The sequence below is a fragment of the Morone saxatilis genome, unplaced genomic scaffold (assembly GCF_004916995.1).
Source record: "Morone saxatilis isolate NCDOM2014 unplaced genomic scaffold, NCSU_SB_2.0 Contig11, whole genome shotgun sequence".
In the NCBI taxonomy this organism is placed as follows: domain Eukaryota; kingdom Metazoa; phylum Chordata; class Actinopteri; family Moronidae; genus Morone; species Morone saxatilis.
Genome location: NW_023339663.1, coordinates 15286779 through 15301213, shown reverse-complemented (window position 1 = coordinate 15301213; position 14435 = coordinate 15286779). Strand labels below are relative to the sequence as shown.

Below are 14435 nucleotides of genomic sequence, written 5' to 3'. Positions count from 1 at the left end.
CCAGTGTAATGCTATCATCACCTGTTTCCATGGTCCCGGTCACATCTGGCTTGCATTACAAAAAAAAAAAAAAAAGAAATCACACAAGGTGCATTTTTTCTTCCCTCTTTGTGTGTGTTTTACTTTAGTATTTGGGTTATATTTCTGAAATAGGCTACAACAACAAATTAAGATCTGAGACATGGGGAAAAAACACTTATATCAAGCAGCAATTTGCTTTAAATTTCAGAACCAGACTCCCTGGGGGTCAGAAAATATTAAACGCAGGAGTTTAAGCACTCTGTAAGGTTTATTGCAATGTAAAGCTAGTTTGCAAAGATAACAAAAGGGTTCAGTTCTCAACGCTGGCAATGAAAGACTTCAATTTGTTTGTAGTTAAACCCATTTACCTGAAAATAAAGCGGAATCCCTTCCAATGTGTGTCTAATTTGAAGATAGAGCTGTATTGCAAGTATTAGATCCCAATATATCTATTTAGGGAAGCAAAATTTTAAATCAATATATATATATTCAACTACAACATCATACACATGTTTGATGGTCTTAAATAGTTGCATGTCTGTGGTTTAAGAGGAGGTAACATTTGCCATATGATACCATAATAGTAAGGGCACACGCTATACGGTAGTGTTCTGTAAGCGAAATCTTGCCCAAGGAAATATATTTCCCTGCCTCATAACAGTCTGGAATTTGTGTATCCATTCTGTCTCTCCCATGGACACCAGCTGTGCAGCTGGTGCTTGCTGGAAACTGCAGTTAGCCTGTAGTCGAGAGGGATTTTTAACACAATTCTCCCATGTGCATTCAAGGAAGCAGTAATGTCATGCAATCGGGGCCATGTTATCATTGTGTGAATCCTGGGGAGTGATGTCAGAGGAAAAAGGAAACTAGCTAACTCCCAAACCCAAAGAGCAAAGGTTAGAGGCAGGTTGGCAGAGACCCAGATTGGCTTAAAGACTTTGCTTATTCTCTTTTCCTTTGGCTTTTCTTAAAAGCATAGTCACTTCATCCAAATGGCTTGCGTGGACAGGATGCTGCTTCCTTTGGCATATCTGGTTATGAGCTGTGATTTATCATAATGGAGTAATAGTTGTCATTTTGGGGTTAAAGATAACAGCTTTTTTAAATGGAACATCCGGTGAGATGGCTCTGCATTGATGGAATACACTGTTATAAATGGATGAACTGAGACAAATGGATGGATGGACAAACTAATTCATTCGCTACATTAACGTGAGCTTTTCATCATCTGTAATGAAAAATCAACACCACCTAATCTATTATGTGAAAGATCGCTTTGCGTCCCTCGGTTGTTCACATTGTATCACTATTCTTGTGGGAAGGATCAAAGCAGACTTTTTAATAATTCAAATCTCGGTCTCATGGAGGGTAGTGTGTGCAACATTAATGCATCTGACAGAGTTTGCTACTATAAAATGGGTCACATTTCTCAGTTCAGCTTTGATCGCTGGAAAAAAAAACATGCATGACGTATCAAACCTTGCATTTTTTCCATTTAGCAGCTTCATTATTTAGTTGCTATATTGTGATTATATTATGACTCATCTCTGCTCTGGTGACAGATAACCATTTATTTTGGAATACGTTTTTTGGCACACCTACATTACAAGTTCAGACTAGCACTTATTATGGGAATATGAAGTAATGGTCTTACGAGAAAAGAAATTTTAGTGATTCCACAAGTGTGAGTGTATGTAAAAAGGAGTTTCTAACCTCAACTGGGACAGACGGCAGCAACTTTATGTCCAATCTTGCATCACACATCAGAATTTTCGTCCCTTGAGGTTTACCAGATATTCATTGAGGTTTACCAAATATCCACTGAAACCTACGGAGCCGGATAACAACACTCCAAAAACCCTCACTATGAGCCCTATGAGAGTGGCATTTTCCTGCTTTTATAGACAATATAGTAATCATCCCCATGTGTGGATTGGGGATACGAACGTCTGTTACCATAATAATCAATAATATAAGGTAGAGAAATACATAATACATATATACAGATATGTTTGTTTTTGGAAATCTGTTAGGATAAGAAATACAATGCTAAACCAAATTTCTTTTATCACAGGTAATAAGTTGTTAGCTCAGAGTAAGTGCACTTGTATTGCATTGAATGTACACTTAGTACCAAGACTGGATAACTGATGGTTCCAGATGGCTCCAAAGGCCCCAGGTTGACCACGTGTCTGTCAGTTTGGGTAATTTGATTAAATGCAAATTTGTTTGGAAAATGTGATATCAACTGAAAAGATAGGAGCCTTCCAGCAGTAATATTCTGGCAGAAGGCTAATGTTCGGTTCCTGTCGAGCTGCAGGCAGAATATACTGTAATTCAGCCATGTTCTTATCTAAGTCTTGTCCCATAAAAGGCCTCAGATGCCGTGCAGACAGACAAGTTATGATTAAGTACATGCACAGTGTGCAGAGTGGACATCATTGTAGCAGTAGTGGTGGAGAGGAAGAGGTAATTGGAGCTTGCTAGCAGTTATTACGTACTTTAACTTATTTCAGGCCCTGCAGAGACTTGATAAGATAGATTTTAATTACTTCCTGCAACCCTGTCCCAATGTTGTAAACTCATGTCATGAAAAGGACATTTCAACAAAGCAAGTTCTGTGTGAAAACTGCTGCTTTGTTTTGCTGATCTGACGTCTTGCTAGAAGACTGCCGTTGTCAGTGAAGCTAACAAAAGATACTGGTGTGTTTTTATTTCAGCACAGGATGCAGCCTGTCCTGGGATCACACATAAGAATCATCTTAATGGTCTGTCTTGGCCGAGCTGCATGTCCAGCAGTCATTGCCTTCAATTGCTTTCTTGTGTTTCCAGTTTGCTCCCTTCCTATTCACTGTATGAACTTTACCTGATGACAGCTGCAATAAAGTGAGTACACAGTGGTCTACAGAGTGCAAGATTCTTTGATTTCCTCCTGTTTGTGGAAGAGATGTCTGATCATAAACAAGAGCTCTTATTTGTTACTTTTGATGCAGCTCCTATCTTTGCCTCATTAATAATGACATCCATTCTGATTTGATTTGATTCAGAGGAATCAACCTGCTTAGGTTGCAAAACATTGCACCTAAGTAGATTGTTATTGGTCTTAACTAAGAGTCTGCCATGCTGCGTGTGTCCAATCTACCAAAGGTAAGTAGATAATGTTGATGCACGTCTGCTTTGCAGCCAACTGGACTTCCCTGATTTGGTTCTGATGGCTCTCAGCTTGTTTTTGTGCTGTGTTGTTCTTCATAGGGAGAAAGGATGTAAAAGAAAACGACTTTATCATGATATTGTATTTAACACCGAACTGCTGTTGGCAAATATCTTGCAGAATTCAACATTTCCTCTTTCTTTACTTTCATGCACCACAAGCACAAGAGGAACTAAAACTAGAAGCTTTAATAAAATTACTGATAGTTTGATGGGAACAATAATGTGTGTCTGATATTTTTTTTCTGCTAAAAAAAGTATAATTTGCACTTCAAAATCCGTAAAAAGACATCTACTATCTATGCTAATATTTTCCTGCTGGACACAAGATGTCTCCTACTTCACTGTCCATTTTCACTGTTTGTGCGCTGGATGCTTCACGTTTCTACATCACACTTGTATAAGTTGCAAATGGGACCAGGAACAAGAAGAAAAACAACTCTTTGAGTGGAGGAGGACTTTAAGAAACACTGGTGGCCCATCTTCCCTCCTTACGAGAACAGGGTTAAATGGACCAAATGGTCGCACTTCCAAATGGTTTCTGTTATTCTATTTGTGAAACCTTTCCTGGTTGTATAATACAATCCAGCAGTGCTGTATTATGAATAGAAACAAATAGTTCTGTGTACTAGTACAGTAAAAGCTCCACTTGAGATCAGCTCCTACATGCTGCCTGTTGCAACATCCAAACATGTAAACAGCACTAATTTGTTGTAAACATTTAGATGTTTCCGTAGAAGTTCAGTGTTTGTATACTTTGGTTTGGAGTTATTCTTTAGGTCTAGAGGAAAGATTCATTTCTTTTCACTTCCAGGATTAGATGTTGCTTTTTCTAGGCTGTTTGAAAACTGCCATAAATATTTTTTATACAAGTTTTATAATGTTGCAGTGCATAATGTGGACTGTTTTTGGCAGAGAACATATTCATAAAACAGATCTGTTTGGCTGAGGGAGACTACTGGAAACAGGCTATGTTTAAGACTGACAGCGTAAAATACCAGGACTGTTACTGCTGTACTTAACAATTAACGGTGTATGCATTATACAATCTTTGGGCATAATCTTGTATAGGTACAAGAACACAATACCTTAGGGAACGAGGTAGAAAAAACATACACTATTGCTTAATCATTAAAGGGCACATTCATATTGTTACATGTAACAGACAAACAAAATTAGTAAAACAGGTTATCTGTGCTGATACTGCGATAAGAATCAAGGTGTCATTAGATTTACTTTTGGAAATGAGAATGAGATTTCTATAAAGTTTTAAAATATGGAGTTCTTATGTTGTATGTTTCTTGGGAACAACACATTAGGCTAAACCTTGAAAGAAGGATATTCATTCATAATTATAGCAAGTAAGTAGTTATGTGTATGTTTTTAAAATGATGATGAGACTATTCAATAACAGTGTCCTTTTAGTGACGTACTGGCATAGTCATGGCATAGTCTTTGGGTCTCTTTCCTGATGATATGAAATTATCTAAATCTGAGGTCAAATTAATCAGCGTTTGTAAAACATTGCATTGCCTTTTAAAGGAGAAAAACTGAAGCACCAGTTGTTAATCAATGACTGGAGAGCCTTTCAAGTTGCACAAAATATGGGGGCTACCTGGAAACTAAGTAACCCAACCAACTCTGTGCTCTCTGATGAAGGAAGGTAGCTTAAATATGACAGTATGATGAACTAATAAACTGCACTACAACATATTCATGCTTGTTTTTTCTTTTCTTTCTTCCTTCTGTTTTCTTTGGTGTCTTTATTATGGAAAGCTATGAATTAGTGTACTGGGTAATTTAAAAAGTAATTGTAGTGAACTTTATTTCTTGGTCACTCCTATAACCATTACTCACAGGTAGGTACCTACAAAATCTGTAATCTGTGGGCTGCAATCTAAAACATTACAGAGAGAGAGAGAGAGAAACGGTCAGTAGCTTACATCACGTCCATATGCCCATCTTTGACTCATACTTGATCCTATAGGCAGATGGAAACTATTTCGACATCATTAGAGACTGTGAGCATTATGATCATTACACAGACATGTGGGCGCAGGTTTGTGGTTATTTTTGGAAGTTCTCTGTGAACAAATTGACACCCCTCCCAACTTTCATAGTTTCTGATGATGTATATGATGCATTTACACTGTTACATTTGCCAGTTGGAGGATTTGTTGTATTTCCAAGAAGCTTAGCCCACACAACACACTCTTGAATAGGGAAGTATTGCAACCTCTGTTTCGGTGAATCTGATGAGCGTCATCTTCTTGCTCTCGGCCGCCAATGTTCTGAAGGAAGCAAGCTTGGCCATAGACACGTCAAGCACAAATTTTATGATGACATTCAAAGCGGCAATGTCACCATTTAATTTAAGTCCTTTAGATACAAATGAGTCATTTCATTAGTCCCAGAATGAATTTGGCACACCATGGAAAACCAATAGATCACTTGAGTAATTTTGTTCTTAAGGAAGTTATATCTCAGTGGTTGAATCTATGAAACAAAATTGAACCTTTGAGGCTATTGAGCAGAAGGAGAGATTAGCATGCAAATGGCTCTCATAGATCATCTTTCTGAGCATAGGGTAATGGCTGGTGAATGATACTTATCAAGCTCCATAAGTGCTCCTTCCAATAAATACATAGTCTAGGTCATTTGTATTGGGATTCAAGTGCTGATGGATATGGGATTACCACTTAACCTTGGAGTAATTCCAAGACACCGCTTAAATCATCCAATACATTATCTATCCCATAACGGCTTGACCAGTCTTTAAGGATATAACTTCTTAATGCAAAATATGTTTTATGTGATAAATTAAACTGGAGGTGTTAGTGACCTATTAATCACATAGATGTACACGTGACAAGGCATCACTATCCTTTTATTTTCAAAAGGTTGTTACTGTATGTATGTTTTATGTATAACAATGGTCCTATAATTATTATTATATTGACCTTTGGTGCATTACAGCATTGCACACAGGACCATAGAAAACAGGGAAACCTAATGTTGTCAATAGAGGAAGCGCAATGGACTTAACAATACATGAAAGCAGCTTTGCAAACAGGTTTAATCTTCTTCAGGTTAAACAGGTTTGACTCTGCCTACTAACAAAGCAGGACACTGATATATGAAAGTTGATTATAATCATGTGCTTCTTGTTGGAGGCCGGCTCTCATTTCCCAACCAACACTTGACCCTGACCCTGTCTGCCACAATTATATTTGAAGGGTTTCATTCCACAACACTGTATAACCATTTTGACCCCTCACAAACCAAAGTGTTTTTATGTGAACATCTAAAGCTGTATTCTTATTTTAATACTTACTGACAATTGAATTAAGGTAGGCCTATTGTTTTTTAAGTGTACAGTGTAAATCATATTACAATACTGTACAATGTGTGTTGAGATAGTTATTGGTGTCATTCCTCATCTCCATACTGACTGTGAAGATATCCATTTCTAGTGTGAATCTGGTGTTAGAGAATGGAGACAAAATGCATTCTCAAGTTCAGCTGAAGCTAATAGTTTCAGTCTTTTTAGTACTAAATGTCCTCTTTGTGTTACTAGATCCCTCAAATACTGCAGGGAATTTTGTACAAACATGACTCTACAAGAATCTACAGCCATGCTAGCAGCTCTTTGAGGCCGTACTTAGGCACAGCAGTGGAGTGTTTATTACAATCAGCATGACAACATGCTCACGATGACAATACAAACTGATGTTTAGCAGGTGTAGTTTACCACAGGAAGGGATCTTTTCAGAGCCAGTGTGGGCTGGAGGAATAGATACAGCAACCAATAACTCTTGTATTGGTACATGGACATGTGTGATATGTAATATATCAAGATTTTTGAAAGATAAAAAAATATTTTAATTCTTGAATTCAGTTTGTTATAGGATGTCTTAGTGTTTTAGGATGCAGGTATTAAACAGTTTAAATGGTAATGCAAACACAAGTACCAGTAGTCATTGCAACAGAAGTAGCTGTTGATAACATTCATATTATTACTAATGGTGTATCATCAAACCCTTTTAGCTTACAGTAAAAGATTATTTGATCGGAAACCTTGAATTTCACACCTGTTTGTGAAGTCCAACTGAAATGTAGAAATCCCTTTCCCTTACTCATCCCCTTTTTGTCAAAGTGTTTTTGAAATATGTTGGTAATAGTTTTTTTTATTACTAAAAGGAAGAAAAAGAGTCTCTGGGGAATATCAGAAATGCTCCTTTTCATCTCAGCTGGCTGGAGGTGCTTGTCCGGGTCTATGTTTGATCTCAGTCTAGACAGATACTGGGCCGGTATTCAACCACCACAAAACCAGAAAATATCAAATATAAACTTTTTGCTTTTGGTTTCTGATTACTTTCCACAAAGGAGAACACAGGTGAAGTAATTTACAGAGCAGATATGTATTCTGTAGCAGACAAACAATGCTATTTACTTTCAGTTGGACTTTAAGAAGCTGTTATATTGTATTATTATGTTTTACTGTAACTTTTGCACATTATTGTTAATCCTTTTGCAATTATAGCTGCTGGTTTCACCCTTTCTGTCAAATCTAGTGCATCAAACCTAATCTTTTAATAGCGCACAAAGTAAGAAAATCTCTTATTTTATTTTCTGTAATGTTGAACACTCTCATGCTGACAGGTCATCACATCATCACTGTGTGGAGGAGTCTCTGCTCACTCAGTGAGTCCTGACTCACACTACACTGGAATGAGAAGCATGTACAGAGACGCTTGCACAACATATCAGTGAGAGCTATCAGACCTCTCCTGCTACCACGCACACACACACACACACAGTGCTACAATGAAATACACGAAACCCATGCCTGTAAAATATTTCTGAAAACAAAAAACAATCAAAAACAGCCAATACGCTTTTAGTGACAAATGAAGAGGACCAGACACAGGACACAGAGAGACATCCCTGTTTGGTCAGTTAACTCATGTGAGAAAATATTATGAAAGAACAGATAATAGCAAAAGCAGCGCTATCTTTCTGCTATATTAACTGAAGCTATAAACATGGCTTTTGAAGGATAAGGGTCCATCTGGACAAAGGGTGAATGTCCCTGTCAGTGTGTGGTCCGTTTCCAGGCTGATGTCCTTAACTGTGGGGTTATGCTTGTACACACTAAGAAAATAAGGCTTTCTAAAGGGTTCTCAATGAGGAGAGATGGACCTGACTAGATCTTTTTTTTTTCCGGTTTTCCACTTGAAACATGAATCAAGGAAGTCTTGAGTAACTTGTTCCGATACTCTATTCTTAAATTTGTCCTTTACCTATTTTTCTGATGATTTTAAATGATTTATAATATGACACATTGCAGTGTCTATGATGTTATTATAAATAGGTTGTGGGAAAAGTTAAGGAGGCTGTTATTTACAGTAGACTGAGACGTGAAAGCTAGGGGTACTTTAAATATATATTTTAATTAAGAGGGGAAAAACAATATTTGCAACTTAATTTAATTGTGGACTTTGTTGTGTGTAAAACATTATTTCTAATATTGTACACATGAGAGCCAGTGCACCCTTATTTCATTACCTCTCTTTCTAGAAGAAACATAAAGGTTTGTGACTGCACTTTTAACTTGAGAGTGTGTGTCCATAGTCTGCACTGACGTTCCCTGTTGTGTTAACAGAGTGCTGCAATAAGAAAATCACTTTTTCATCTTCTCTTTGGAAAGGCTGCAGATACCAACTGGGAAGGGAATTGTGGGAAAATGTACCCTGATAATTCAAAATCTGATTGCCAAAGAAAGGCTCCAGTGCAGTGTCTTTACGTCTGTTAATCTAAACACCAACCAGGCTCATATTTCTGTTGTTTTAGCCCCTCTCAATGGACACGTCCGCACTTCTCCATTTTAATATGGCACTGGGTGAATGTAACTGTGTGTGGTGTTTGTTCAGAAACAAATCAAATGTAAGCTAATATTCATGTGGAGTCCCGAATCAGTACTGACTGAAGAAAAGGGATTATTTTAAATAGATTTTTGTGTCACAGTGTTTCAGCTTTTCGTTTTGGAGTGACACAGAGGTGGGACCAAATCATTGTGTTGTAAGTCACAAGTAAGTCAGTCAGACGTTGCACTTAAGTTTCAAGTCAAGTCCCGAAACTAAAGTTTGAGTTTTGAGTCTGAAACAAGTCATTATATGCTCTATGCCTAATGTAATGCCACTTTAACAAAGAAACAAACGAGACAAAACTGTAATACCAGTGTTGGTATTATTTTTTCCAACTGCTGCTCAGTAACGTAACATTAGTTCTTTATGGTTCCGTCCTGCAACTTGATTGGATGCTGGAGAATTTGTCCAAACAAAGTGGATCTGTGAAAGTAAGTGTCTTGCTGGGAATAATAGTGTCAACATTAGTTGATTTAGGAAATAAAGGGAAATTAATTGATTCATGGCACACTTTTTTCAATCTTTCTGTTTGGAGGAATGTATAAGGCTCAAGTCCAGATGAACTCACAAGTCATTAGTGTTAAAGTTAACTAGCAAGTCTTTTTTATTCTGGAGAGACAAAATATTGATATTTAATCTTTTAACTAATGTTCATGTTATCTTTTCACCATACATTTTTACTCAGTGGCTCTGAAGTCTAAAATTAGACTCAAATGTAAAGTTATGTAACTAGGTTTTAGGTCATGCATGTAAATGTAGTTATTAAGCAACACTCGGAAGTTGCTCATCCAACCCTCCTCCTCTTCCATCATGACCTTCCACATCAGTCATTTTTATGACTTGTCTAAAAGAACTACCCAAACTGCATCTGCAATTGAAAGTATCTTATCGGCTGCATGTTTATCTTTGCAATTCGTTATGTTTTTTTTTATTTTTTTGTTGCTATTTTGACCTCTGTGTAATCTTATGTAGCAGGTTTTTGAATTAAGATTAGCACAGGCGTTACTAATAACATTTACGATACCAGGGCCCTGAAACTGGAGCAGCTAAATGGAATTCGCCCATTACTTTTATCAACACCTGTGCTTTTCCTACATGACAAAATGTCTTCCTTTAAAGAGGCGTATGTCATAAGTCTACCTGCCTAGTAGGTGGAGCCAACAGAATTAATAAAACACTTTTATAAAGTGCCCAAAAGGAACACTGTCTAATAATTTAAACCACATATCTATTTCAAAATGTATTTCAGTACTACTACTTTAGTAATGAACATTCAACGTGCACAAGTATTTCAGTTAAATCATCTCTTTGGGCTTGTTTATTTCCAAATGAGATGCGTCAATGCACGCATTTTCAAATACAAGTAATTAAATTAACGATGTGTTTGACCCAGGTCTGTTGTTGTTATCGCCCAACTGATGTATGTACGATGTGTATAATAAGATCTCTGTCCTGAATTAAACCGTAGATTGTGTGATAGACTGTGGAGTCCTAGTAATGTAGTGAACACTCAGGGAAAAACAGCATTCCAGTAAAAAAAACTTTACTGAAAAAAACTATGGTAATTTTATAATTTCATAGCATATGATTGTATAAACATAAACATAGATGGACATCAATGAAAATCAGTTACATAATGTTTAAAATACATCTACTCCTCTTTTAGCAGGTGAGAGTAAAATGCTTTTAAGAGGTTAAAATCTTCACGTTTACAGTCAAAGGTTGACATACAGTGTTAAGTCATACAAGCTAAAATATAAACAAAGACAATTAGAAATTAATTCTGAATTAACATTTCATCCATTCATATCTGAGGCTGACAACATCAGTGGTCTTGAATGAGCTGACATGCTTGCATAAATTCTACCAAGACAATGACACATGAGGTTTTTGACGATCATACCGCACAGTACAAAGAAAAACTGCCTCCCAAAACATGACAAGTTGCTAGTAAAGGGTTGATTGCAAGTGCGGCGACTGAGTCTCTGAGCATCCAGCATCTGGGGGAGGGGGGGTGAGGATCAGGGTGTAGCGGCTGGGAAGGGGGTTTTGTTATTGGGGTTTGCAGTCAGAACAGCCTCCCCCATCGTCTCTGTGAGTGCTTTAGTGTAGTTAGTGTAGGAGGTATACATTATGGGGGGTAGTTCAGTGGTCGTCAGTAAGACTAGAGACAGTCCACAAACTCATGGCAGGTGGAGATAGCCGGACAGAGATTGGCTGACTGTCCGTGGCGAGCAATATGGAGTTGATGAAGGAACTGGGAGGGCAGCGAGTGGTCACAGCCTGTAGTTACCATGGAGATAACTAGTTTTGATGTTTAATATGGTTTTGCCACCTTGGACGGACCGACAAGAGACGGTGTCAGTGATGAGGAAGATGCTACCTCCTCCCAAAAAAGTGTGGCTGCCTTAAGAGTTCTTGGCGACCATCTTCATCGTGATGGTCTTCACTTCTGAGTACTCCTTCAAGCCGCTTTCTCCCCTGAAAACAGAAAACAGGAAATAGTAACAATGCTGCTCATTTTGTTAGAACTATCATGCTGACAGTAGTTTTGAAATATTTTCTATACACTGCTAGAGCTTCTGATGCAGAAATATTGCAATATCCTTTTAGATAAAGATTTATGTGAGGCTAAGCCATTTTGGAAAGTAGGTTTTCAAAACACAAAGTCAGTATTAGTAACATTCAGTGGGCGAGCAACATAGTCATACTCACAATTCACGTCCATTGCCAGACATTTTATATCCTCCAAATGGACACTGTGTGCTCAGAGCGTTAAAACAGTTTATCCTGGGAAATACACAAAACATTGATCACTCATGTGTGTTTGACTCCTGTGGTTTGCTATTATAAAATGGTGCATAATTTTGTCCTAAGCGGTAGTCCAAAGCTGCATTCAGTAAGACTGATGTAAAAATGTATTGTCATCATCACAGCTATTTTTGAAATCCTCTGGATTAAACAACATAATTCCACTATTATTTAACAAACACAGCTGGAAGTTGTCAGGTTGTATATTTGTGGATTTACTAACTACAGCAGCCTGGGTAGTGAATGAATGCTTTGAGAGGATTGAAGTTGAGGTATAAATGGGAAAACATTGGGATTGGGGGGATTGGGGGAAAGGTGCACCTTTCAGTCTGAGGAAATGGGACAAAACTCTGATGACTGAGAAGATCCTGAGGAGGACGGGGAGGGTTCAGTTTTAAGTGATTGTTTAAGCATTGTATTGATTAAACCTTTTCAACAATTGATGGGCTAAATTTGTTAACATTTGGGAAATATGCTTTTTTTTGCCAAGAATTAGATAAGAAAATTTATACCACTCTTATGTCTGTACACTTAATATAAAGCTACTGCAAGCGGGCAGTTAGCTTAGCTTAGCACAAAGACGGGAAACAGGACGAAACAGTTAGCCTGACTTTGTCCAAAGTAACCATCCTGTTACCAAAACCTCTAAACCTCACTAATTAACTCAGTATTTCATGTTTGTTTGATCTGTACAAAAACCCAAGTGTAAATACATGTTACAGGGAGCAGGGGGGACAGCGGACTATTTCTTGGCTGGGACCAGTAACTTCCTTGAGTCTTGTTATCAAGGTTGCCAACAAAAATATTGTATTTTCTTAAAAAAATGTAAAGATGAGAGTAATGTTGTTTCCTATACTTTACTTCTATGGTGATCTGGTGATGGTAACAATGTTTGGTGAATAAAGCATGGTGTACTGGAGTTATATGATGTGTTTAAAGTTTAATAGAGAGCTGAGGGTCGTGGGAAAATTTGATGAGGCTGTACAAGCCAAGCCAACAATGAAATCCAATGATGAGACAAAATGTATGACTAAATATTAAATGAAGGATCAACAGACAATGTAAAAGTCATATCTATAAGATCAGGAGATGACTACAGACACAGCTGGTTGTCAGCTGTTAATCCCAAATGTCTTTACTTTATAAGAAGCTGTCATTGTGGTCAGTATTAGTGAGTATTGTTTGCAATAGGCAGGATTTGTCAAAGAATAAACGATGGTTAGAAAAGAGGGTTGGCCTTGCTCAAAGTACCCAACAAAATCCTCATCAGAGGAAAAGAAGTGGGGTGGTGATTGGGTGGCATCAAGAATGAAGGACAAAGTAGATGTAAATGTTTCCTCAGCTTGCAGAGGATTGCAGTCAAGTATGACAAGTGGTGAAAAATTCTTGGCAGATGCTGTATGTTAGCTATACTTCCACCCCTACTCATAGCCATCTGCAGGTAATTACAAAAGAAACAAAACAATTTTAGGTGAACTCAAGAAGTAACATTTTATGACCATTTCATTTATACAAATTATAAAATTAGGGTGTCAGTTTACATTTACAATCTACGTTTTGCATTTTTGTCTTGCGCTGGCATGTTGCTTTTCATATTTTTATATCTTGAATGTCTGAGCTGAGGGGAAAAAGTGAAAAAAAGGAAGGAAAACATTTCTTTGCGGCTTGTATAATGATAGCGAAGTGGCACATCGCCAGTTTACAGTTTCTGGATGCCAGAGTCTGAAATGCTTGATACTTCCCACATGAAAAATATTACTGATTGCAGCTAAAGAAACACAGCAGATGAAACTTACCAGACAGTGCCAGCCTGCATGGCTGTGGATATGGTCATGGCTTTGTTGATGTTATTGGTGAATACAGCCGCAACCAAACCATAATCTGTGTTGTTGGCTCTTTCTATCACTTCCTCGATAGTTTTGAACTTCATAATCTGCTGGACTGGGCCAAAAATCTGTGAACAGATAAGAACACATATGTAAGAATATTATTGTATATTATATTTACATATCGTATATGAGGCTAAAGCATTAAGGATTGGTTTAGCACTACAATTTTATCCAGTGTGTATTTTCACCAGTGATGGAATTACTCTTACTACCTGGAAAATATACTGCTAGTAAAGAGTACTTCTACCACCACTGCTTCTCACACAGGTCTACATGCCTTAGTGGCGCTGAGCTATGAAAATCCCTGTTCTTTATTATTGTACCTCCTCTCTGGCGATGCGCATGTCATCCCTCACATTAGAGAAGACAGTGGGCTCAATGAAGAACCCTTTCAAGCCCAGAGCTTTGCCTCCACACTCCAGCTTGGCTCCTTCACTGATGCCACTCTGGACAAACTCCAACACGCGATTCTGCTGCTCCCGACTGATCTGTAGAGGAGGAGGAGGAGGAGTAAGTAAGTAAGTAAGTAAAACTTTATTTATATAGCACCTTCGATCCAAAGTGCTTTCCAAACAAC

At 37.7% G+C, this 14435-nt stretch overlaps 1 protein-coding gene across 1 annotated transcript in view; it reads right to left on the bottom strand.

Moving 5' to 3' along the window:
* Positions 1–10656: 10656 nt before the first annotated feature.
* The window catches only part of aldh1a2 (aldehyde dehydrogenase 1 family, member A2), a 23983-nt gene continuing 20204 nt past the window's right edge, over positions 10657–14435 (bottom strand). Inside the window, exons 10-13 of the mRNA XM_035652011.1 lie at positions 14182–14346; positions 13766–13923; positions 11874–11948; positions 10657–11639 (exon numbers count right to left, since the gene is read on the bottom strand). Coding sequence (XP_035507904.1) covers positions 11567–11639; positions 11874–11948; positions 13766–13923; positions 14182–14346 — 471 coding nt within the window. The 3' untranslated portion in view covers positions 10657–11566. The remainder of the gene's footprint in view (positions 11640–11873; positions 11949–13765; positions 13924–14181; positions 14347–14435) is intronic.